Genomic DNA, 25,929 nt, shown 5'->3' with positions numbered 1-25,929 from the left:
TTTTTAAATTCGATGTTCTTGTTTTGTCTCACACACACAGCGAACCGTACCTGTTTTCCTCAGGAGTTCACCTGTATAAATAACAGGCCTCCTCAGAGGAAGTGTATCCCGCGGGACTGGGTGTGTGACGGAGACGCAGATTGTTCGGACGCGTACGATGAGCACCAGAACTGCACTCGCAGATCCTGCACTGCCAACGAATTCACCTGCAACAACGGCCTCTGCATCCGCAACTCCTACAGGTTACAATTATATAGAGAGCTAAACAATTACAGGAGCATTGTTTTTTATGGCTGATTTTTATTTATTTATTTTGTGTGTGTTTGTTAACTGATATTCAGAACCTATTTTTTATATTTTTTTTAATTATAATAATATGCAAAGACTTTAACATTGAGAAATATTTTTATTGTTATTAATAACATTAATAAGGTATTATTTTTATTATTATTATTACTATAATTATAAATATAGAAAATGCATTGTATAATTTCAGTTGTAATTTTTAAAATAGTTAAATATATTTTAATAATTTTTATTTATGAAATAGGGTGAAATTACATAATAATATACTGTAAGTAATAATAATAATAAATTTGTTAATTCTGTATATTGTATAATGCATTGTATTGAATATATTTAATTTAATAATTTATCATATTTTATTATATAATGTATTATATTGTATTATTTTCATTTCAATTTAATAATTGTAATACTTTTATTTTTAATGATTTTTATTATTTTAAGTTATTTATAAATGTATTATTTCCATTTTTATTTATGAAAGACAGCACTACTTTTTATATGTTCATAACTTTATATATACAATTCTAAATCAATTTGCAGTGTTTATACAAAACTTTGTTTAGGTGATTGACTCCAGTGAAAAAGAGTAATTTCTCCCATAATTCCCTGCTGTTAGGTGTGACCGTCGTAATGATTGTGGGGACAGCAGTGATGAACAGGGCTGCACCTATCAGCCGTGCCAACAGCATCAGTTCACCTGTCAGAACGGCCGCTGCGTCTCGCAGGATTTCGTCTGTGATGGGGACAACGACTGTGGGGATGAATCCGACGAGCTGGATCACCTGTGCAGGACTCCAGCACCCACCTGCCCTCCCGGAAACTTCCGGTGTGACAACGGAAACTGCATACCTCTCAGCGAGGTGTGTGACCGGAACGACGACTGCAACGACAACAGTGATGAGAAAGGCTGTGGTAAGCACTGCATCATCTGACAACTTGACATGCTGTGGTCTGTATTTGTACTCTGGTGCTGTACTTAAATGTGTTTTTCAAGTACTCTTAGACGTAATTTTGCTCCACATGTATATTTGTGTAACATTTATTATTTATGTGTAAATATGCAATGCATGCAAATAATGTCAAAATACCCTCTTTACAAGTAATTTAAGTATAAATTCATTTCAATTTATAAATTAAAATTAATGTCATTTGCATCATCGCATGGTTGAATTGAATCATCTTTTAAGCTCAGTGACACAATACAGGTCAAACACTGTATTCACTGTCATTTATAGAAATGTATATGTGAGGACTAGTAGAGGACATCAGGCCATCTGTAAAAAGCATGTAAGATTATGTCTAAAGAGTGAGAGCATATGTTTTTTTATCGTGAAATTATTGCATTAATTTTTTATTTTTTTTTCTTTCAATGCGAGTAATAAATTAGGGTTATTATAGCTAGAAAAAAAACTCACAAAAACGCCTAAATAAAAAAAAAGTGATAAATTAAATATACTTAATATAAGTTAAAGCTGCAAACCCCCGAAGCAATCTAAAATAGTCCGAATATAAACACTTATTATAGGTGCACCCTAGTGATTCAGGACAGGCTAAAAACAGGGTTTGGAAAATGGATTCATGGTGTACTCGCTTATTATATACATTTTTCTACATTTTGAACACTAAAAAAGTTACGGACCGCGGCTCTGATTGGTTGTTTCTTACCGGGAGTGATGTATTTCTGCAAATGGCAATAGGACCACTGGGAGGAGCCAGAGGAGCTTGATTTTTTTCACAGATTATCTGTCTCATATTCTACTGCCAGGACATAATGACAGGTTTAACAAATATGTAAAAAAATATATATTTACAAAAGTTACCTACTGCAGCTTTAAATATAAAATGAAAATTATATATACTATAAGGCACACCGGATTATAAGGAGCACCTTCAATGAATGGCCTATTTCAGAACTGTTTTCATATATAGGGCGCACCAGATTATAAAGCGCATAGAATAGAAGATACAGCAGTCAAACGTTTGACTGGGCTTGCATTATGCTTCCACTAGATGGAGCTGTGCTAAAGGGAATGTCAACATTTTGACAGAGCGCCTTGATCCATATATAAGGCGCTCCGGATTATAAGACGCACTGTCATTTTTTGAGAAAATTAAAGGCTTTTAAGTGCACCTTGTAGAGCGGAAAATACGGTATATACATAAAAATCGTATTATTTGTCTGTTTTATTGTCTCAGGCATCAATGAGTGCACAGACCCATCCATGCACCACTGCGACCACAACTGCACCGACACTCCCACCAGCTTCATCTGCACCTGTCGACCCGGTTTCCGCCTCATGTCCGACAACAAAACGTGCGACGATGTGGACGAGTGCTCGGTCACGCCCAGCGTGTGCAGCCAGGTGTGCGAGAACACCATGGGCTCGTACGTGTGCAAATGTGCTCCAGGCTTCCTCCGCGAACCCGACGGGCGCAGCTGCAGGCAAAACAGCAACATCAGCCCCTACCTGATCTTCAGCAACCGCTACTATCTGCGCAACCTGTCGACGGACGGCGAGGCCTACTCGCTCATCCTGCAGGGCCTCACTAGTGTGGTGGCGCTGGACTTCGATCGGGTGGACAGACGCTTGTACTGGATCGACGTGAGCCGGAGGGTGTTGGAGCGGATGTTCTTTAACGGGACGGGACGAGAGGTGGTGGTCAATGGGATTTTGCATGGCGAGGGCCTGGCGGTGGACTGGGTCGGGAGGAAGCTGTACTGGGTCGACAGCTTTCTCGACTGCATGAAGGTGTCGGAGCTGGACGGCCGGTTTGTAAGGAAGCTAGCAGAACACTGTGTGGATGCTAATAACACATACTGCTTCGAGAATCCAAGAGCCATCGTTCTGCATCCAAAGTTTGGGTGAGTTTACCAGATTTTTATATAGCATGATCATCGCACAGTGTCTTTGCTGCTACGATCCACGTTTACTGTCCAACCTAGGGCTGCAGCACGATTCATCGAAATTAAATCGCAAAGGCGATAAATCGCGATTAGACAGAAGTTGCCATGCATACTTTCAGTGAAGCACGGTTCTGTGATCAGTAGTAAATCTCCATCTGAAGGCCAGAGGGCGCTCTCACGCTGAAACTCAAAATACACCTCGCAGAAGAAACCCAGGAATTCCCTATAGGTTTGCTGAATATACAGAAGATTTACCTGCTTTCATTGATTCAACGTGACTAATAAACACACGACTACGACAATATATGCCTTATCTAAGTTCGTCTGATTAGAATTTTTATTATAATAAACTAATAATGCAATGCTAAACAACACAGCCTTTTTCACTGCTATTAAATATGTTGTGTGCCTTATTCTGTGTAAGAAGCCACATCATCTCTCAGAAGAATTTATTTCAAACACTAGACTGACGTTATGAGTAAAAACAGACCGATTTTTTAGATTTCATTTTCGCGTGATTGTATCGTCTACGATTATGAACGCGATTTTGCATAGCTTGTCTGTGAACTATGGCTCTGTGTAGTAAATACTGATTTATGATTACACTGAAGACTGGAGCAATGATGCTGAATATTCAGCTTTGCATCACAGAAAAAAAATACATTTTACAGTATATCCAAAATATTTTAAATTGTAATAAAATGTTTTGCATTTTTTGTCAAATAATTGTAGCCTTGGTCAGCAGGAGAGCCTGTAAACTGAATAAGGTCTTAGCGACCTCAAACTTTTAAACTGTGGTGTACAATATGTGGCCTTTATGTTGCTGGAATTTGTTTTAGCTTCAATTTTTTAATATCAGATGTCATCTTTGTGCAGATATGTGTACTGGACTGACTGGGGAGACAAAGCCTTCATTGGACGTGTCGGGATGGATGGGAATAATAAGTCGGCCATCATCACTACTAAGATCGAGTGGCCCAACGGTCTCACTATTGACTACACCAATGACAAGCTTTACTGGTCTGATGCGCACCTCAACTACATTGAGTAAGATTTTGATTTTAAGGACATATGATACCCCGGAACACAAAATCAACAATTTTGACCCATAAAATTATTATTTTTTGGCTATTTCTAAAAATAGCGATTTAAGGGTGGTTTTGTGCTCCACGGTCACATATTTATACTATTTTTTTTACAATTATTCTTATGATTATATATTTATTTAATTATTATTTGCATTTTTTTTAGCATTTGTTTATTTTTAAACTTTTATATGAATAATAAGAAAAATATATTAGAAAAGGGTTAGAACATTGAACAGCATCTTTGATTTTACTTTTCACATGAATAATAGAGAATAATCTTAAGAATATTATAAATCCATTTTATTTTAAATGGCAAACACTGAGTAAATTCCACACATCAAGCACTGAAAACTGTTCAATGTTTAAAATTAAATTAAATAGACAGAATATTTTTACAGTCAGTCTATCAGTTTTTTGTTGTTGTTGTTGTTTGTTTGTTTGTTGTTGTTGTTTATATGGTTAGCATTACATCTTAAGTCGCTAGGGTGTATTTGTAGCAATAGCCATTTAGTAAGATATTTAGTAAACTTCCTACCGTAAATATATCAAAACGTAATTTTTGATTAGTAATATGCATTGCTAAGAGCTTCATTTGGACAACTTTAAAAGCAATTTTTCAGATTCCAGATTTTCAAATATCGACCAAATATTGTCCTATCCTAACAAACCATACATCAATGGAAAGCGTTTTTATTAAACTTTCAGATGATCTACAAATCTCCCTTATGACATGGTCACATTTATCCTTCTCTACATTAAATTGATCAATTTGATTAATTAAATTACATTTATCATTATATGCTGACAAATCCCAAAATAATGAAGATTTGCTCGTGCACCAACATTGTTTTTACCATTTTATAGATGCTGTGTCTTGACTAATTATGCATGTTGTTCAGCTGCATTCTTCTTTTGCCCAAAATGAACCTGTCAGACATTAGTAAGATGGTTCTGTCTCCTCAGATTCTCTGATCTGGACGGGAATCACAGGCACACTGTGTACGACGGAGTCCTGCCGCATCCTTTCGCGATCACGGTGTTCGAGGAAAGCGTGTACTGGACGGACTGGAACACGCGCACGGTGGAGAAGGGCAACAAATACAACGGCTCTGGACGGGAAGCGCTCGTCAACACCACCCACCGACCGTTCGACATCCACGTGTGCCATCCCTACCGCCAGCCCATAGGTGAGCCCAGGACAGCGTAACCCAAGCGGGGCGCTCATTATACCACGTCAGATCGCTATCACTTCCTTTAAACGTCCACCGAGGCACTTAAGGGTCTCTGCCAATATTTACACAGTCTGTCCTTTCTCAGACACAGGAAAGACTAAACTCTTTATCATCGCTGTAATGGCCGGGACAGGTAGTTTAAACTCTTTATCTGTGGCTTTCTGTAGAAAGAGGAGCTACACCTACATGTTGTGGAGCCACATCCTGGTTCTTTGTAAGAGGATATAGTCTGCACAACAAGAACGACTCAATTCAATACCGCACATTTATCGCATCAAAGTTAATAAAGCTGTCCAAAATGTAATGTATGAGTTTTATTCAAAAGTTGAAATGAAATACATATTAATTGATCATTTTCTTAATATTTTTCGGGATTATTTGCAGAAAAATAAAATGTTCTTAGATTTTAACATTGAAATCTGAAATTAAAGACTAAACCTGTATGACGTTAATTATTCATTTATAATATTCTTAAACTTATTCCCATGATTATTCGCTTACTTATGTTTTGCATTTATTTTAGAATATTTTTGCATTTATTTTTTATTAGTTTTTGTTTTTGATTATAAGAATTATTTACTAAAGATTACCCCATTATTCATTAAGAAGTGTTGAATAACAAGGGTAATTATAAAATAAATCGATATTTATAATATGATAATTATTATTTTTATTTTTATTTCAAACACTGAATACATTTTAAACATTAAATAAACTCTAGTGTTTGATTTTAAGGGCATTTTATTTACTTTTGTCCAAATAACAGAGAATAATCAGATTATAAAAATATTAAATAACATTTATTATAATTGCTAACACAGAATGCATCCCAAACATTGAATTTTTCCTTAAAAATCTTAAATTTTCCCAATGTTTCAAATTAAAATTAGGTTATTATTTTTTATCATTGCTGATTATTCTCTGTTAATATCAAGAAAAATTAAATAAAGTGTCCTTCAAATCAAACTGTGGAATTTAATTTGCAACGTTAAAAAATATATTAATTTATAATATCCTTAGAATTATTAGTTATTTATAATTTAAATTTATTTTAGCATTTATTAATTTTTTCTTATGTTTTATTAAAAAAACATTGAAGAAAATGTAATGTTAGATTTTAGAGAATTTTTTAAAAATACTTTAAAATTTACCTTATTTTGAATGTTTTTTTGTATGTTTTTTTTTTTTTTTTAATGTATCACTAAAATATTCTTAGTCATCCATTACTGTTAAGTTTATAGTTATGATATGATTTAGATAAGTTGCATTTTATTATTTGAATTTATGCGTCCATAATTCAGGACAGATTCAGAACAGACCTGAAACTTTGGTTGTTTGTTTGTCTGTGACTCTCTAACACTTCATCTTTCTCCTGTAGTGACGAATCCCTGTGCGGTCAATAACGGAGGCTGTTCTCACCTGTGTCTCCTGCGGGCCGGAGGTCAGGGTTTCACCTGCGAGTGTCCTGATCACTTCCTCACCGTGCAGATAGGGGGCGCCGCACGCTGCCTGCCCATGTGCTCCAGCACACAGTACAGATGTGCAGACAATGAACGGTTAGTGTCTCAATCCATGCACACTCTGTTTCAAAGCCTGCTGTATACTCACTACATAGACAGCTGCCTTATGAGCAAGCATCCTAACTGAAACTAAACCTTGTGTCTCTCTGTGCCTCAAGCTGTATCCCCATCTGGTGGAAGTGTGACGGTCAGCGGGACTGCAGAGACGGTTCGGATGAACCCTACACGTGTCCCGTCCGGCACTGCAGACTGGGCCAGTTCCAGTGTAATGACGGAAACTGCACCAGCCCTCACTTCCTGTGTAACTCTAATCAGGACTGTCCCGATGGGTCGGACGAGGACGCTGTGCTGTGTGGTATGGGAAAAAACTAGCATATATCATGTCAGTCTCAGGGCCTAATGGTTAAAAATCTGGGCATGATGCTGAAAAGTTGTAGGTTTGAGCCCCATAATAAAATGTTGTAATAAACAGCAGTATTTGCAGTACATGCATTTTTGCTAAAACATTTTATTATTTAAAGGGAAACATGCCAAAACTAGACTTTCAGTGATGATGCCAGTGTTATTTATGTACTACAGTGTTAAGTTTTTGTACTTTCAATTTTCATTTTAGTTTAAGAAAATGTTCCTTTGTCTTTATTTTAAACCTGTCTGCTTAAGCTTTAATTTATTTTTATTTTTTTGTACTAAGGCAACATTTCTGATTTCCAGTTGAATTTTTTCCAGGTTTAAAATTTTATAATGTACTATTTAATATTTATATTTTAAATCAAACATTTCATATTTCATATTACAAACTGAGATGTATTGAATGTTTTAAATCATTTGTATACCATTATATTGTTGATTAATTTTTTTTAATTAGCTTTTTCGTTTTCATTTGAAATATTAGTGATTTTATGTGATCATTTTCATCGTTTTAATATTTCTGTATAGCTTTTATTGTAATACTTATTTAATTTAAAATGTTTTGCTTTAGTTTTTCCATGTAATATTTATAAGTATTTCATTTCCAACCTTTAATATGTATTTAAAAATCAAACACTGATTTAAAAAAAATAGTTTTTTATTATTTTATATAGTTGTATAGGTTTTATTTTATTTTAGTTTAAGTTTTAGGTTGTTCTTTTGTCTTTTATATATATCTGTCTGTATAGTTTTTTTTTTTTCATTTATTTTTTAGTTATTTTAGCAAATCAGATTAAGTAAATACAAATTAAAATGATGCCTCAGCAACTAGCTGAAATAAAAACGTTTTTATTTTATTTTATATCAGTTAACATTTTTATTTTATTTTATTTTATTTTATTTTTTTTTTTTTTTTTTTTTTTTTTTTTTTTTTTTTAGTGACCTGTTATTTTAATGGGTTTAGTTTTAGTCAGCTGTAATAACCCTCTTATTCAGGTATCTGCTTTTGATGAAACTGTTGGCATGTATTTGGTGATGCATCTTCCTCTCCTTCTGCCCTTCAGCCACGCATCAGTGTGAGTCTCATCAGTGGCAGTGTGCCAACAAGCGCTGCATCTCTGAGGCCTGGCAGTGCGACGGGGAGAACGACTGCGGCGACGGATCTGACGAGGATCCCGCTCACTGCTCCAGCAGGACCTGCAGACCCGGACAGTTCAAGTGCAGGAACGGCCGCTGCATCCCGCAGAGCTGGAAGTGTGACGTGGACGATGACTGTGGAGACAACTCGGACGAGCCCATCGAAGAATGCAGTGAGCTGCCCACACATTACTGCACCGTTACAATGCATCTGTCTTGTTATTTCATTAGTTTAAATAAAGGTTCTGCAGTATGAAGTGACCTTAAATCTCCTTTCTGAGTATTTTTGGTTGTTGTTAATCATCTGTGGGATGCTGTTTGCAGTGGGTCCGGCGTACAGATGTGACAATCACACAGAGTTCGACTGCAGGACAAACTACCGCTGTGTTCCTCTGTGGGCCGTGTGCAACGGACACAACGACTGCAGGGACAACAGCGACGAACAAAACTGTGGTGAGACAGCAGAAAACACACCACTTCAAACACGACTACAAATGCATATATTAACGTGCATAAAAAGTTATCTTTTTATTAATGAAATATAGTAAAAGTATTAATATTAAAATTATTTAAAAAATAACATTTTAAATTACTATGAAAATTATTGAAGATTTCTTAACATGACTGTATTCTTGTTTCCAAATGAAAAATGTAGATATTTGTTTTAATAAAATAGTAAAGTAATAGCAAAAGTATTAGAATGATATGAACATTTAAATGACTATACAAAAATGACTTTTTATTCAGAAACCGATATTAAATATGAATTGTAGATATTTAAGTTATTTTAATCTAGCTTTCTAATAAACCTGACATTATATATTTTGAATATTGCTGGCTCTGAGATGAATTGCTTTGGATAGAAGCTTGTGCTACAGTAAATGTGTAAATGTAAATTAAAATTGTTAAAAAATTGAATTATTCACAGCATTATTTAAAACTTAACTTTACATAACTGTTTTTATTCATACGGCAATGCTTACAACACAAAAATGTAGATATTTATTAGAAATAGTAAAGTAATATCATAATTAAAATATTATTAAAAAAGGTTAAATCAATATAATAATCCATTTGTTGTAAATATGCGGCAAAAATCCAGCTTTTTTGTTTGTTTTGTTTTTTTATATTAGCATAAAAAACATGGTTTATTTTTTTTATGTGTTTGGAAATTGGGAGTTTTCGAAAACTGTGTGTGTGTGTGTCTTGATGGATTGAAATCATTAGTGAGTGTTAGTTCAGTCTGTGTGTGATGTACGGGCCCTCGGTGACCCCTCCTCCTGTCTGGGGCCACACCACTGATTCATGTGTGTGTTAGTTATGTCCGTGTCAGGCACCAGTGTGTGTGTGTGTGTGTGTGTCTGTGTGTGTGTGTGTTCATCTCCTCTCCTATCCTTTCCTTTTCACCTCACTTTGTCTCCTTTTCTCATCATCTCTTCTCATTGCACTTATTCTGCTTTCTTATGTTGTCCTCTTCACTCCTCTCATTTGACCTCTTCTTGTCTCTTTTTTCACCCTCGTCTCATTCTATCTCACCTCTTGTCCTTCTCAATCTCAGTTTTCTTGTTTTTTTTTTAACTCTGCATTATTTTTGGCAGGGTTTCCATCTTAGTTCGCCCTTGAACAAATTAATTCAGAGCACGAAGTCTTAAAGTCATGTTGCATTGCACTACAAAAAATGAATGTTGTATACAAATACCTCAACATTTTGAGGATCAGGATTCATACTTGAGATGCAAAATGATATGAATTATGAAGTCTGAGAAATCTAACAAATTGAAGTGTGTTTATGCTTAAAACAAGAACAAATATCTGACAGTAGGATACACAAACTAGTTATTTTTTCTGACCTCATCATCATATATTTGTTTTTGTTTTAATCATAAATTCATTTTGATTCATTTCTCCGGTCCCCTTCCATTTGTTCTTTAAACTTTCTTTACTTGTTCTAATAAAGGTCTTTAAAAATCGTGCATTTACCTTCATAAATACGTTCACTTCCGCTCTGTTAAGCGTTGCCTTGTGTGTGTCTGTGTTGTGTTTGCAGAGGAGTTGACCTGTGAGCCGGCGGGTGATTTCCGCTGTGATAACCACCAGTGCATCCCCCTGCGCTGGCGCTGCGATGGAGACAACGACTGCGGCGACGGATCTGACGAACGCAACTGCAGTGAGTAACAGCCATCACCTCTTGCCTTCAGTCAGTTCAATATACAATCACAACAAACCAGAGAGATAGTTAAGTATTAGTCATTACTTACTCACCTTTGTGTGGTTCAATGAAATAAAAATGTTAATTAAAAGGACTGGAGCAAATAAACTCCAAATAAATATGATAAATGGTCAACTCTCATGTAGCTCTTAAATCAAATATGATTGTCTTTTAATGTTTGTGACATGTGTGAACCAACGATACATACAGGACGAGATATTCTGTGAATATTGATTTAATGGGATAGTTCACCCAAAAATTATTAACTCTCCCTCAAGTTGTTCCAAACCTGTATGACTTTCTCTCTTCTGCTGAACTCAAATGAATATGAAGAATGTGGGTAACCAAACAGTTTTTGGTCTCCATTGACTTTTTCATAGTATTTTTTCCATAGTGAGGAAGTCAGTGGGGTCCAGCAACTATTCGGTTACTAACACACTTCAAAATATCTTATTTTATGTTCGACAGAAGAAAGAAACTTATACAGGGTTTGAGAATTGTAATTTTTGGGTGATCTATTTCTTTACATTTTGATTTACTCACTAGATAAAGCTAATGAGTTTGGCTTTATCTAATGAATGGCTTCTGAAGAAGTGGAATAAAACTGAACCACAAAACCAGTCATAAATCGCACTGATATAGTATATGTAGAAATATACAACAAAACATTGTATGGGTCAAAATTATCGATTTTTCTTTTATGCCAAAAATCACTAGAATATTAAATAAAGATCATGTTCCATGAAGACATTTTGTAAATTTACTACTTTCAATATAAATATATAAAAACATAACTTTTGATTAGTAATATGCATTGCTAAGAATTTAATTTGGACAACTTTAAAGATGTTCTTAATATTTAGAATTTTTTTTTTTATTTATTTTTTGCACCCTCAGGTTCAAGATTTTTTAATTGTATCTCAGCCAAATATTGTCCGATCGTAAAAGCTCATTTATTCAGCTTTCAGGTTATGTATATATCTCAATTTCAGAAAAAAAATACCCTTATGACTGGTTTTGTACAACTATACAAAAAAAAAAAATATATATATATATATATAGACTTTTATTCTGCTTTTTTGTCATTGAAATAGAATGGCTCAGTTATTCTTTAACATGTCACTTTCTCTGGTTTTAAAATGACATGAGGGTGAATGGATTATTGCTGGATGAACTGTTCCCTTAATAAGAGAGAAAGACACCTGTATATTTAGAGTAACAGTAAAGACAAAGATAAAGAGATTGAGAGGAACAAATTGGACGGACAGAGAGTGTGGAGGAGAAGACGTGATGGCAGACGAGGTGCTGTGAAGTGTGAAAGGTTGACAAATGGTCTGCGCTGGACCTCGGAGCTGCATGTTGAAAGAAGCGCTGATTTTTTCAGCACTTTTCTCCTCCCTACAGAAGAGCTGTAGGGGTGTTGAGCGCGGGTCACTCCCCTGATGAGTCCAGCTATGAACTCACCTCCCAAAAATGGCCTTGAAGAGCAAGCTGTATCTCATCACATAAACCTCTAGTCTTGTGACTAATCACTGCCCTTGTGTTTTAGTAAAAGTTCAGGTTTTCAGTGCACTGTTCAGGTGCTGTGTCAGCTGTATTTTGGCCACTTCTGTTCACAAAAATTAACTTTTGAATTCTGATTGCAGTATTTTTTTAAATTGTTGGTTAAATGTAGACAAGCGGCTGATGCACTCTTCCTATGCCTCCGCAGCCCCTCGTCCGTGCACAGAGAGCGAGTACCGCTGTGACAACCTGCACTGCATTCCTGACCGCTGGGTTTGTGATCATGACAACGACTGCGAGGACAACTCTGATGAAAGAGACTGTGGTGAGTGAGAGAAAAGAAGAGACAGCAGAAAGGACAGACTAGTAAAAGAGGGATGGAGAGAACTGTGACACTTGCCACCATGTTCAACATCATAATACTGTCTTTTTATCACGGATCGGTCCTCAGTGGGTGATATCTCAATGCATTTGTGTGCCAGGATACCTTGTGAATGACTTAGAGGGAGTGTGCATAATTCATTCTCCGTGGCGTATTGAGAGATTGTGGATGAATGTGTTTCAGAGCTGCGGACCTGTCACCCTGGTTACTTCCAGTGCGGTAGCGGCCACTGCATCTCCGAGCGCTTTAAATGTGACGGCAACGCTGACTGTCTCGACTTCACTGATGAAAGCTCCTGTCGTGAGTCTGCTGCCATGGTTTTTTTCCTTTTTTTTTTTCCTGAAATGTAACCAGAAGACAGCTGAGTTGTATTGCAGCGCCCTCTAGAGTCCAAAAGGCTTGTGCAACTGTTCCCATCTTCATGCAAACTTAATAAGGAATATCAAGGAATTTGACATTTTGATTTAAGACTATGAAGACAAACCTTTATATATATATATATATATATATATATATATATATATATATATATATAAATATGCACAGATGAAATGTTCACAATAAGATCAGGATCATTTTGAGCAGCCAGTAGATGAAACAGCACTAGCAATGCCAAAGTCATGGGTGTGTTTCCGACTGAATGCTTGAATGCATCTTCATCATGTATTGAGAAAGTTGACTTTGAGCTGTATGTGTGTATATTTCAGCCACACGCTACCCAAACAGCACCTACTGTCCACCCTTTCTGTTCGAGTGCAAGAACCACGTGTGTGTGCAGCAGCACTGGATATGTGACGGAGATAATGACTGCGGGGACAATTCAGATGAAGAACTGCATCTCTGCTGTGAGAATCTATCTATCTATCTATCTATCTATCTATCTATCTATCTATCTATCTATCTATCTATCTATCTATCTATCTATCTATCTATCTATCTATCTATCTCTCTCTCTCTCTATCTATCTATCTATCTATATTGAATTCTAATTGAAAAATGTATTTATTTAAGAGAAACACTCAGATCGGGGGATTTAATCTATTGAAATCTGGCAACCACAGCCATAATAGCTTGTGGAGGCTTGTTACCAATGCAAGTGGCATACTAAAATTAAACGTTTTCAGGATAAATAACACTTAGTTAAATACTGCAGAAGCAGAAGTCGTGATCCTGTCCAAAATGCGGTATATCGCACAGCCCGACTATCTGTCTAAACTTTCTTTTTCTAATATAATTTGTAGAGTATATCAGTTATATAACACAATAAGGATGATGTGGAACAGAATGCACAACCGTCATGTTTCTTGTCTCCTCAGTGGACATCTCATGTGATCCTCCGTTTCGTTTCCGCTGTGATAACACCCGCTGCATCTACAGTCACGAGCTCTGCAACTCGATAGATGACTGCGGTGATGGAAGCGACGAGAGGCCGGAGCATTGTGAGTGACCGCCAATAGATTGATAATCAAATACACCATTGACCAATGAAACCCTTTTCATTCCCTAAATTGAAACTGTTTTGTGTGAATGACTCCTCAGGTGTGACTCCCACACATGGGCCTTGCACTGGAGACGAGTATAAATGTGGGAACGGTCAGTGCATCCCTCTGCAGTACACATGCGACGACTACGACGACTGTGAAGACCAGAGCGATGAACTCGGCTGCTGTGAGTTTTGCTCATTCACTCACCCTCATATTCTTTATTTTATTTCTTGCATAAACAAAAGAGGAGAAAGCTCCAGAAACTCTCCAAAAAAAGGTCTAGATATGTTAGCCTGCACATCTTTGTAACATTTCTTCATCTGTCTCTGTTAGACTACGGCCATGGACGCACATGCAGTGAGAATCTGTGTGAGCATAACTGCACAGATCTGTCAGCCGGAGGCTTCATTTGTTCCTGCAGACCTGGATATAAACCCAACCCGGAGGACAAGAACAGCTGCGATGGTTTGTTGTGTCGTCTGAATACTGTATTCATTAGAAAACCTCATTATTTACTTCTTTATTAGAAGACAGGCTTATAGCCAGACAGGAACTTCATTCTACAAAAACAACATCTGTTGCGTCATTCCCCCATTTCTGTCATTGCACATGTACTTTCAAGTTTCCGTACTCAATCCAATCAAGAGTTTAGGAGCTCAGTGGGATCGATTAAGATGTTTACATGAAGCCATTTCAGTCTGATTGAGCCATCAGTCCAATTACCAGCGGATTATTTGGTTGCATGTGAACGGAGCTAGTGTTGCAAAAGTTCATCAGTTATAAAACGAATTTGATTCATCTATAAGCAGCTCAGCAGATACAGTAGCATGATTAATTAGCTCAAGTCAGTTCACTGTTTTATTAGTACCACTGAGATAATATTATAGTTTGTATTCATATTTTGAATTAGGTTTATTTTTGCATTTTTACATTTTCTTTTTCATTTGTAGTGCGTTTCATTAAATTTATTTCAGTTATTTTAGGACATCAAGTTAAGCTAAATACTAAATTCTGAAAAGTTCTACCTTGGCAACTAGCTGGAAAAAGACTTTTTCTTTGTGTTTTATTTTATTTTTTAACAATTATTTTAAGTAAAAAATGTTTTGTATGTTTTTTTTTTTTATTAGTATTCTTTTTTGTTTCACTTAATCATAATAAATCCGGGTTCAGTTCAGTTCATTGACAGTGCTGATGTTGGAAAGTTTCTGGATCACAAAACAAATTTGAGCAGTGCTACAGAAAACGACCAGTTAGTTTTTCATTCTGTCCTTGGCCTGGACTTTTTTCTCTCTGCATGAAAGCGGCTTAGAGACAACATTGGCACAGCCTCAGAAGTTGAAATGCTTCCTGCATGTATAATGTGAGCTGTTTTCTGGCCGTCTGCAGATGTGAACGAGTGTGAGGTTTATGGGACGTGTCCACAGCTGTGCAGGAACACTAAGGGCAGTTATGAGTGTTTCTGCGCCAACGGGTTTCGATCAGTGGGAGAGCAGCCGGGAGTCGAATGCGCTGCTGAGGGTAAAGTTTTTCAATATGAAATCATTTATTCTCTTTTTTACCTTCTATAGCCTGAAATTGACAAACATTGCTAAACATGAGCGCTCCTTTAGAAGTCATAGATGCACACTCCTCACCTTTCAGTGACAACTCCTGTTTTCCCCACAGGAAATCCTCCCGTCTTGTTATTGCCTGATAACGTGCGGATCCGCCGCTTTAACCTCTCGTCAGCACAGTACTCTGATTATGTGGATAATGCGGAGCACATTCAGGCACTGGACTACCTGTGGGACCCAGAGGGCCTCGGTCTAAGTAAGACAATATCCATGGGAAATCCCATCTAATATGACTTATGCTTAATGTTTTGATGCAGATGCATCACAAGGAAACACAATTTAAAGCTCAATAAGACAAAGCCAGGGTTATATTCTTTATATACTATTACAGGATTTCTTTTGAATATTTTGAAGAATGTTTTGAAGTCCTTACCAAACCAACCTAGGTTTATGAAATCACTGTTGCACTGTATTGTTGTGTTTCTGTAATCCGGTTATGAATGCACACTGACTGAAGCATATTTGGAAATGTTTTGTCAGGTATAGTGTACTGGACAGTGTTGGGACGAGGCTCAGAGTTCGGTGCGATTAAGAGGGCCTACATGACCACGTTTGATGACCATGGAAATAATCCTGTGAAAGAGGTGGACCTGAACCTCAGATACATCTCCAGTCCTGATGGCATCGCCGTGGACTGGATCGGAGGGTGTGTGTTGTGCTTCTCTATACTTTACTTGAGCTCTGATGCAGATTCTCTAACTGGGACAGTTCCATAGAAAATAAACATCCCTTCTGCTATGTGTTTTGTCTTTTCCATCAGCCACATTTACTGGACAGATGCTGGGACTAATAGAATCGAAGTGTCAAAACTGGATGGACGTTACAGAAAGTGGTTGATTCACAGTGATCTTGATCAGCCAGCCGCTATTGTAGTCAATCCTGGTCTAAGGTAAGAATATGAATATGTATGAGATTTACTATAAAGTAATGACATTTTTAAATTTGTGATTTTTAGGATATGGGAAAGTCATGGAAATTAAATAAATACATCTTATAAAATAGTATTTTGGGTAGATATCGCTTATGTATTGAGCTTGTGTAGAGATTTGTGAGTGAAGAGATAATAAAAAAAATTGAGATATATATAATATATAATATATATATATTAGTGCTGTCAAATGATTAATTGCGATTAGTTACATCTAAAATAACAGTTTTTGTTTACATAATATATGTGTGTGAACTGTGTATATTTATTATGTTTATGTAAATACACACACATGCATGTATATATTTAATAAAAAATGTTGTTAAAATATATATTATATTATATTTAAATATTATATAAATTATATGAATATAAATATATACATGTAAATATTTAAAAAATATATGCTGTATGAGTGTGTATTTATATTTGCATAATAAATATACACAATATATTATAACATATATTATGTAAACAAAAACTTTTATTGTAGATGCGATTAATCACGATTAATCGTTTGACAGCACTAATATATATATTCTTCAATTCTTCAAAACTGCAGTTTTTGTCATTAATGATGATTATTTTGTGTGTGTATGTTATAGTCAGATGTTCTGGACCGACTGGGGCAGGAAGCCCAAGATTGAGACGGCGTGGATGGATGGGCAGCACAGAGAGGTGCTGTTAGATGAAGATCTGGGCTGGCCCACTGGTTTAGCTTTAGACTACCTGAATGAAAACCGCATCTACTGGTGCGACTCCAAAGAAAACATCATTGAGTCGATGAAAGCGGACGGAACAGACCGTCAAATGATCATATCAGGAGGTGAGACGGCAGAGCATTACATCTGTGAAAACAGCTTTTGACTGGCCGATCGTGGTTCTCACGTTTGCTGTCATTGCAGACATCGGTCACCCCTACAGTCTGGATGTGTTCGAGGGACACGTGTACTGGACGACTAAAGAGAAGGGAGAAGTGTGGAAAAAAGATAAGTTCGGGAAAGGAGACAAGGTGAAGGTGTTGACCATAAACCCCTGGCTGACTCAAGTACGCATCTACCAGCAGCACCGACACAACCACTCGGGTGAGACACGGGATATGTTTATTACACCACTGCCACATCTGAAATAGGTCATACAATTAATATTACCTGAGAAATTAACATGTAGTGATCTGTAGTGTTTAAAACGTACGTGCATAGCTCAGTTGAATCCCTCTTTATCTGTTTGTTGTTTGGCTGTTTTGTTCATCTGCTTCTCCCATTTGCTCTTTTTACTTTCACTCTATAAAGACTAATACATTTAGATACAACAATAATGTCTCAGATATTTATTACAACATAAATTGAACATTCATGCAAATGATTATTACCTATTGCATTTGTCAAACTATTAAAATACATCGAATTAATCATAATACACAATGTTTCCATCTAACATGTATTTTGAGGTGCAGCTCGTCATATTAATGAAGTGTTTTCCTTAGTTAGCCGTCATGAAGATAATGAAAATATCTGGGCTGATATGTAAATTAATGTTGAAAATTAAATAAAAAAGACATGAAAACCTGAATATGGAAACATGATTAGAAGAACACTGTTAGATTATGATTATGACGCAGCAATGTTATTAAACAAGAAGCATCTAAAAAGGAATAGCTGCCTGAGGTTAAAGCTGAGTGACTTTATGCCCATAAACTAATGCACGTTCTATGACACATCCTATGATTTAAATTAGATAACTTAGATACATAACATCTTGTATCTGCACAAAAGGATGCAAATACCTGTGAACATTCAGTTACGTGCTAATTAACATATATATAGTGTTTTTGCATTTGTATTTATACCCAAGAGCAACTGTGTAAAAACACAGTTCCTCAGTTCTTTTTCACCGCGTTTCTTTTAGCTGAAGATAATTCCTGTAATAGTAATAGTAAATTACTGTTCGTATTCTCTTGCAGTGCTGAACCCCTGTCAGGGTGTCTGCAGTCACCTGTGTTTGCTGCGGCCGGGTGGATACACCTGTGCCTGTCCACAGGGCTCCACACTGCTCACCTTCAACAAGAATGAATGTGATGCCGGTAAGAGATGAACACACACCTACTGCTGTTAGTTTGAGATGAGCTGATCGGCTCCATTGCATCCCATCAATACATTTCATTAAATGCATGCATCTACTCCTGCATGATGCTTTCATTATTGTCATGTGATGTTTTGGCTTCAGAGCTCTGATATTGTGATGAAAGTGAGTGTTTGACTTGTGTTGTGATTGCATTGTGACTGTGTTGCATTGCCTCGCACTTGCAGCCATTGAGGCAGAGGTGTCCATGCCACTTGCATGCAGATGCATGAATGGAGGAACATGCTACACTGATGAGGGAGGCCTGCCGAAGTGCAAGTGAGTGTGAACGCTAGTGTAGAGCATCACAGCCGCCCCGCTGATAAGAGTTATTGAAAGGGCTCATATCATGAGGAATTTTCATTCATATTTTGTTATATGTGTTCTTAGAAAACTTGCTGCAAATTATAGACTGTATATACAACGCACTACATACAAGGAGTTACAGCTCTTTCATATGTATCGCCACCCTTTTTCAAGGGACTATAAGTAAATAGACAGTTGACTCACTTATACATTAAATGTAGAAGTTATTGCATTACATTAAACAGTCTTTAATAAATCCTCATGAAGGTAATCCACACAAGGAAGGCTTGAAACACATGTACACATCAACAAGACCGGACAAAGACAAACTGAACAGACTTGAACTTAACTACTGAGGCAAATGAGGATAATTAATAAAACACCTGAACCAATAGACATAATTAAGGGAAGACAAAAACTAGATCAGAAACACGAGGAGAGAAAGCAAACTAAAGATCTTTAAGGTGACAATATTCTTGTTCAACCGCTAGAATTAAAGCTTCAAGTCTGCACTTCAATTTCATCTTGACTGATTCATTTTAATTCTATTCTGGTGGCATACAGAGCCAAAACTGTGAAAATTGTGTCAGTGTCCAAATATACATGGACCTGACTCTGTGTGTGGATAGATAGATAGATAGATAGATAGATAGATAGATAGATAGATAGATAGATAGATAGATAGATAGATAGATAGATAGATAGATCAATTTCAATTATAAACATAATCTTTCAGATGCAAAACCTCTTTATTTAGTGATAATTGACTGATATTTAGCATGAAAATACATAATTATTTTTTTTTATAATTCGATAAATATTGCAATTAAAAAAACATTTCCATATGACTCCTGAACTTCTGCAACATATAAATGCAATAGTCACAAATACAGTATGACTGCGTGAACACAAATGACAATCATCATGAAAATCTAAAAATATGCAGTAAATATCAGTTTGTAGAAAGAATAATTGTTGTCAAAGCCGTACTGTAGATTGTCTGTAACGGTTCAGTGTTTATGCTCCTCAGGTGTCCATACGGTTACTCGGGTAGTTTCTGTGAAATGGGGCGGTCTAGAGCTGCTCCTGCAGGAACAGGTAAACAAACCCTTCCTTGTGCATTAGTTATACAACTCTTTCATTATAAACACTCACGGTTTGTAACATGTGATGCTGTTATTTATCAACTCTAATTACTCGATGCAATTAAATATCAACTGTAATTACTCTATCCATCTTGTTACGCAAGTTAATTTCAAATGAATACTAATGAGACTGCACTTATCTGTCTTACATACTGTGTGTGTGTGTGTGTGTGTGTGTAGCTGTGACCGTCCTGTTAGCAGTGGTGATTATTCTGATCACTGGAGCTCTGGTTGTGGGAGTTTTCCTCAACTACAAGCGCACCGGCTCTCTCATCCCGTCAATGCCTAAACTACCCAGGTACAACACAAAAACTGCCTACAGTTCAGCTATATGAATTCATATTGTATGACTTCAGTTTAAGCAGCTAGTCTTATTGTGCTTTTAGTGCATCAATGAATATATGAGTACACAGATATTATGAGAATAAAGTCAAAATGTTTCGAGAATAAAGTCAAAATAATTCAAGAATAAATATTATGAGAATAAAATCATAATACTATGAGAATAAAGTTGCAATACTTTGGGAATAAAGTCGAAATATTATGAGAATAAAGTCTAAATGTTTCGATGATTTAAAAAGTAGAAATGAAAGTTATAATATTTTGAGAGTGGGCCTTTATTGCGTATGCATATCTCCCAGATTGAAGTAGTTACAGGCCACTGGGATTGATTGTTGCATTCGAGCGGTTGCATCATCTTACTGGGATGAGGAAGACTCACAGAAACAGCTTAATATCAAGAACATTTATTAACAGACTGAACCGGAACAACTTTTTATCTTAACAAATCATATGTCTTACAATAATGTGTTTTTCAAGTTCTTTAATGATCCGGTCGCTATATTTATGTGAAACAATTCATTAAATTGAACTTTTCTTTGTGAAAATTCCATATATTGAGTTTGATTTGGTATGATTCTCATGTGCTGCTGCTGTTTGTCTGGTTCTCTCAGTCTGAGCAGCCTGGTGAAGTCGGCAGACACAGGGAACGGAGTGTCGTTTCATTCTGGGGACAATGTGACGATGGACCTGGAGCCTCAGACTCTGGGAGTGTCGTTCATCGACAGGGCCATGCAGCTGGTAAATGTGCTCTTTTGTCTCGATTTAACAGTAACCTCTGCCTCCTGGATTGTTAAGGGCACTCAGCACATTTTTCTTGACTTATCATTGAGGCGTAAAATCCCTGGTTGACCTTTTGGCCGCAGTGTTAATGTTACCTCTTTTGCAATAGTTTCTAATGGGATTCTGTCTATCATTAATCACAATGGTCTAATTAAGATGTTAAAAGTAGTGCTCCACTAATATGAGTTTTTCAAATGAGACAGTGGCAATAATTAAATGAACACTTACTCTATCATTCACAAGTTTGGGGTCAATAAAATGTGTTTTATTAGAAAATTATGCATTAATTTGATCAAAAGTGACAAAAAGTTTATAAAGTTATACATTTATAATTGTATAAATGCTGTTCTTTTGGACATTCTGTTCATCACAGTTTCCACCAAAATATGAATCAGCACAATATTGATAATAATGAAATGTTTCTTGAGCAGCAAATCAGCATATTAGAGTGATTTCTGAAGATCATGTGACACTGAAGACTGAAGGAATGATTCTGAAAATTCAGCGTTTGCATCACAAGAATAAATAAAATTTTAAAATATATTTACATAGAAAACAATTATTTAAAATTGCAATAATACTTTACAATATTACTGTTTTTATTGGATTTTTGATCACATAAATGCAGCCTCTGTGAGCAAAATAGCCATTTAGGAACAGTAAAAAAAAATCTTACCAACCCCACAATGTTTAATGGAAATTAGCTTAATGCCAAGTAAACAGTTATTTGTTAATAATCTCAGACTTCAGTCACCTCATTGATTTCAGTCTAGCTAGCTAGCTGTGTGTTGAAGCATTGGTTTGTGTCTGATCTGGATTCTCTGGTTTTTATTATTAGGATGAGAATTTCGCAGACTCTGGCAGACAGCCAATCACATTTGAGAATCCTCTGTACTCGACTGCAGCCGGCCCATCCAGCGATCCAGCTGTAATACACGCGACACAGGTATATTTCCTTCTCGAAAACATTTCATAACCTTCTAGACATTGCTAACGGTATTAATCAAACATGTTTGACCTGAGCGGGTCTTATGCTGAGTGTTGTGTTTCTGTGCTTCATACAGGTCACTGTGAACGTCAGCGGTGACCAGGTGGAGAATAACTTCTCAAACCCTGTGTTTAATGCTCATGAACAGGCAGTGGAGGTGAAGAGCAGACCTGCAGAGCTAACAACCACAGAGGTGGGAACTTCTGAACATTTGTCCACAATTCAGTCATTATTTCTGTTGTTTCTCCATCATGCGTCCATGTTTATTTTATTTTATTTTATTTTATTGTCTTGCAGGAGTCCAAATGGAGTTTCTTTAAAAGAAAACTGAAGCCAAGCACAACATTTGAAAACCCTACATATTCAGAGGTGAGTAGACCTGACTAAGCTAACATTAATTTATAACTTCACTTGTCTAAACAAAAGTAATATTGAGTGAAAGAAGAAACAGACAATTGTAGAAAGTCAAGCGATCAAGGAAACACAAGTATTATGTTTGCATTTTGTTTAAGCAAACTCATTTATCGAAAGTGATTTACAAATATTGGCAAAATATTAATAGTACACAATGCCAAGTTTATAGCATTGATCAAAATTAGTATATAAGTCAGAACAAATCTATATTTAATAGATACATATTAACAAAGGAGCACAACAAATATATATATAGAAGTTGATTATACTCTTCAGAGTTGTTATCATTAGCTAAAATTAAAAACCATATAAAATTAAAAATTAATTATTTTAAATAAAGCTGGCTAAAATATATTTTTTTATACACTGTTATAGCATTTATTAATATTTTAAATTAGTTTTCCATTTCATTTTAGGTTAGGTTTTGGTAATTTTGTAAAAAATAATAATCTTTTTTTTTTCAGATTCTATTCAGCTGTATTTCAGTTTTTACCATAGTAATTTTAAATTCTCATTTTATTAAAACTAAATAAACTAAAATTACTGAAACTTGGGAGTTAAAATGAAAACAGAAAATGTAATAAAAAAAAAAAAAAACGTTCTAATAGCATATCAATAATACTAAAATAACACTGCTGATTTTATTTGACTTTGTCACTAAAATGTATCGTAATAAACCATCACCAGCATTTCCACAGGAGAAATGAAATGCATGTGGACAGGAATATTCCCATTGCTGTAAAGCATGTAAAAGTTATTTCCAGAGTAAAGTTTTACCCAGAATACGGGTGTTAATGTGAGAATGATGCGCATGTGTCAGATGCAGGATGAGCAGACGCGTGGAGCTGCAGACGCCAGCTCTTCATCACAGCCGTCTCCTTTCGTTCCTCCTCCCAAACCTCAGAAACGAGAGAAACTGAGCGCCTATTCACCGACGGAGGACACCTTTACAGACACGGCCAACCTGGTTAAAGAGGACAGTGAAATATGACCACCACACACGGGAAAATACAAAGAAAAACTCCCTTTGCACAGAATCTATTTTTATAAGCAGCCTGCATATGACAGAAATCAATTTAAGATTATTTTTGAAACACAAACAAAAAAAGTATAGATGAGAATAGATGAAATGTTTGTATAGCCTACAGAAAAGAGACTTTGCCTTCTGATACTTTGTATGCCAATTCATGTTGTATGATTCTTTTTTTTATTATTGTGAAGTCATATTTGTATATCTTTGCACTGATGCTGCTGAAGGAGAATGTTATGAATATTTTGTACATTTGTAAATTGAAAAGATTTTGTTTGATAATATCCTCTGGTCAGATGTTATTTTAGAAAAATTGATTATTACTTATTCCTGGAGATTCGCACAAACACACACACACACACACACACACACACACATATGCCAGCAATACTGAGTAAAAGTGCTTTGAGAGCCAGCTGAGACTTTGACATATGATCGGATTATTTGTAAAGGAATAGTTCACTCAAAAATTAAAAATCACCCTCAGGACATCCAAGATGTAGATGAGTTAGTTTCTTCATCAGAACAGATTTGGAGAAATGTAGCATTCCATCACTCGCTCACCAATGGCAGTGAAAGGGTGCCGTCAGAATGAGACTGCAAACAGCTGATAAAAACATCACAATAATCCACAACACTCCAGTCCATCGATTAACATCAAAAATTATCGAAAAGCTGTGTGTTTGTAAGAAACAAAGCCATCATTAGGGTGTTTTTAACTTTCCAGCTAAAATACCAGTTCACAATCCATAATAATTCTTCCTCCAGTGAAATATTTCATTTTTAGGTGAGCTATTCCTTTAAAGTTTTCACCACTGAGAAAACAGCGCATATGCATCACTATCGTACTTATACCTCAATTGTGGAGTGGCCAGATTCAAGAAAAAGAGCAAAAGCATCACATTATGTCTGAGATATCACTCATGTGCAGATCTACTGAGAGCTATTAAAGGAATAGTTTGCCCAATTTTTTTTTTTTAAATTGTAATTATTTACATTTATATGAAATTGTACAATAAATATAAGGAACTGACACCAAATTGCATGATAAAGATCTGCTTATTTTCTTCAAAATAACAGCATTTGGGTTTCAAATGACATCAGGATGAGGAAATAATTACAGAAATGGTGAACTACTCCAAATATGCCATGCAGAGAAAGGGACTCTCACTACAGAAAGTCTGAAAGTATGATAATGCAGTGACATATTCCACTATAAACACATTTTATTAGAAGTAGAAGACACACCACTCCTGTTTTATATATTGAAATAATACTTGAAATTCCCCGGTTTATGTGCATGTGATTATCTCTGATGTCCCAGCAGCCGTTTCAAGGGCTTTTCATACGTACTTTCCCTTCTGATGAAGTGCATGGGCTGTGAAGTCATTATATTTTAAATGATTTTGAATATTAAAAAATATGTATATTATGAATTTATTCATCTTGACATGTTGATTATGTTACTGTAGAAAGGAACTGGAAACAAATTAATGCTGCTGTGAAAAATCTAATAAATTTGTTTTATAAAAAATGCCTTTTTGATGTACAACACACACACACACACACACACACACACACACACACACACACACACACACACATATATATATATATATATATATATATATATATATAGCCTATATATATAATTTAAAATTAAATTTGTGCATTTAGCAGATGCTTTTATCCAAAACAACTTACAGTGCATTCAAGCAATTTTTACCTATCATGTGTTCCTGGGGAATCAAACCCCCAACCTTGGGTTTGCGCTTGATAAGCAAAGCTCTACCAGTTGAGCTACAGGAACACTATATAGAGGTGATTCTGGTTACAAAGAAGACTTGAAGAACTCTCCGAGCTTAGTGCTGATTGAGAGGATTGAAGAAATTGAGTGAGGAGTAATTGTGCAGAGTACAATGGTGTTTTTGTGTATTCAGAGTTGTTCACTGTGTTAAAGAGATGGATTATCATGCTAAACATGGCCGAAGTTTAAAAAAAAAAAAAAATTAGTAGAATCAGTGAGAATATCTGTGCTGAAAAATTATACTTCCGGGTTGGTACACGTCTTGGCGTTTTTTTTTT

At 35.9% G+C, this 25,929-nt stretch overlaps 1 protein-coding gene across 2 annotated transcripts in view; it reads left to right on the top strand.

Moving 5' to 3' along the window:
• lrp2a (low density lipoprotein receptor-related protein 2a) overlaps positions 1-24,340 on the top strand; it is a 91,779-nt gene extending 67,439 nt beyond the window's left edge. For both annotated transcript variants that reach the window (XM_026271201.1, XM_026271200.1), the window contains 31 exons: positions 41-242; positions 926-1,221; positions 2,506-3,172; positions 4,091-4,261; positions 5,266-5,489; positions 6,913-7,090; positions 7,213-7,409; positions 8,527-8,772; positions 8,924-9,052; positions 10,647-10,766; positions 12,520-12,636; positions 12,877-12,993; positions 13,401-13,538; positions 14,010-14,132; positions 14,233-14,361; positions 14,511-14,642; positions 15,564-15,695; positions 15,843-15,986; positions 16,271-16,436; positions 16,551-16,679; positions 17,324-17,544; positions 17,624-17,803; positions 18,682-18,801; positions 19,028-19,118; positions 20,176-20,243; positions 20,471-20,588; positions 21,244-21,370; positions 22,251-22,358; positions 22,477-22,593; positions 22,698-22,769; positions 23,635-24,340. In XM_026271201.1, the coding sequence (XP_026126986.1) occupies positions 41-242; positions 926-1,221; positions 2,506-3,172; positions 4,091-4,261; positions 5,266-5,489; positions 6,913-7,090; positions 7,213-7,409; positions 8,527-8,772; positions 8,924-9,052; positions 10,647-10,766; positions 12,520-12,636; positions 12,877-12,993; positions 13,401-13,538; positions 14,010-14,132; positions 14,233-14,361; positions 14,511-14,642; positions 15,564-15,695; positions 15,843-15,986; positions 16,271-16,436; positions 16,551-16,679; positions 17,324-17,544; positions 17,624-17,803; positions 18,682-18,801; positions 19,028-19,118; positions 20,176-20,243; positions 20,471-20,588; positions 21,244-21,370; positions 22,251-22,358; positions 22,477-22,593; positions 22,698-22,769; positions 23,635-23,805 (5,150 nt within the window). In that variant the 3' untranslated portion in view covers positions 23,806-24,340. The remainder of the gene's footprint in view (positions 1-40; positions 243-925; positions 1,222-2,505; positions 3,173-4,090; positions 4,262-5,265; positions 5,490-6,912; positions 7,091-7,212; positions 7,410-8,526; positions 8,773-8,923; positions 9,053-10,646; positions 10,767-12,519; positions 12,637-12,876; positions 12,994-13,400; positions 13,539-14,009; positions 14,133-14,232; positions 14,362-14,510; positions 14,643-15,563; positions 15,696-15,842; positions 15,987-16,270; positions 16,437-16,550; positions 16,680-17,323; positions 17,545-17,623; positions 17,804-18,681; positions 18,802-19,027; positions 19,119-20,175; positions 20,244-20,470; positions 20,589-21,243; positions 21,371-22,250; positions 22,359-22,476; positions 22,594-22,697; positions 22,770-23,634) is intronic.
• Positions 24,341-25,929: the final 1,589 nt, after the last annotated feature.

Source organism: Carassius auratus, chromosome 9 (assembly GCF_003368295.1).
Source record: "Carassius auratus strain Wakin chromosome 9, ASM336829v1, whole genome shotgun sequence".
In the NCBI taxonomy this organism is placed as follows: Eukaryota; Metazoa; Chordata; class Actinopteri; order Cypriniformes; family Cyprinidae; genus Carassius; species Carassius auratus.
This window is presented reverse-complemented; position numbering and strand designations above follow the sequence as displayed.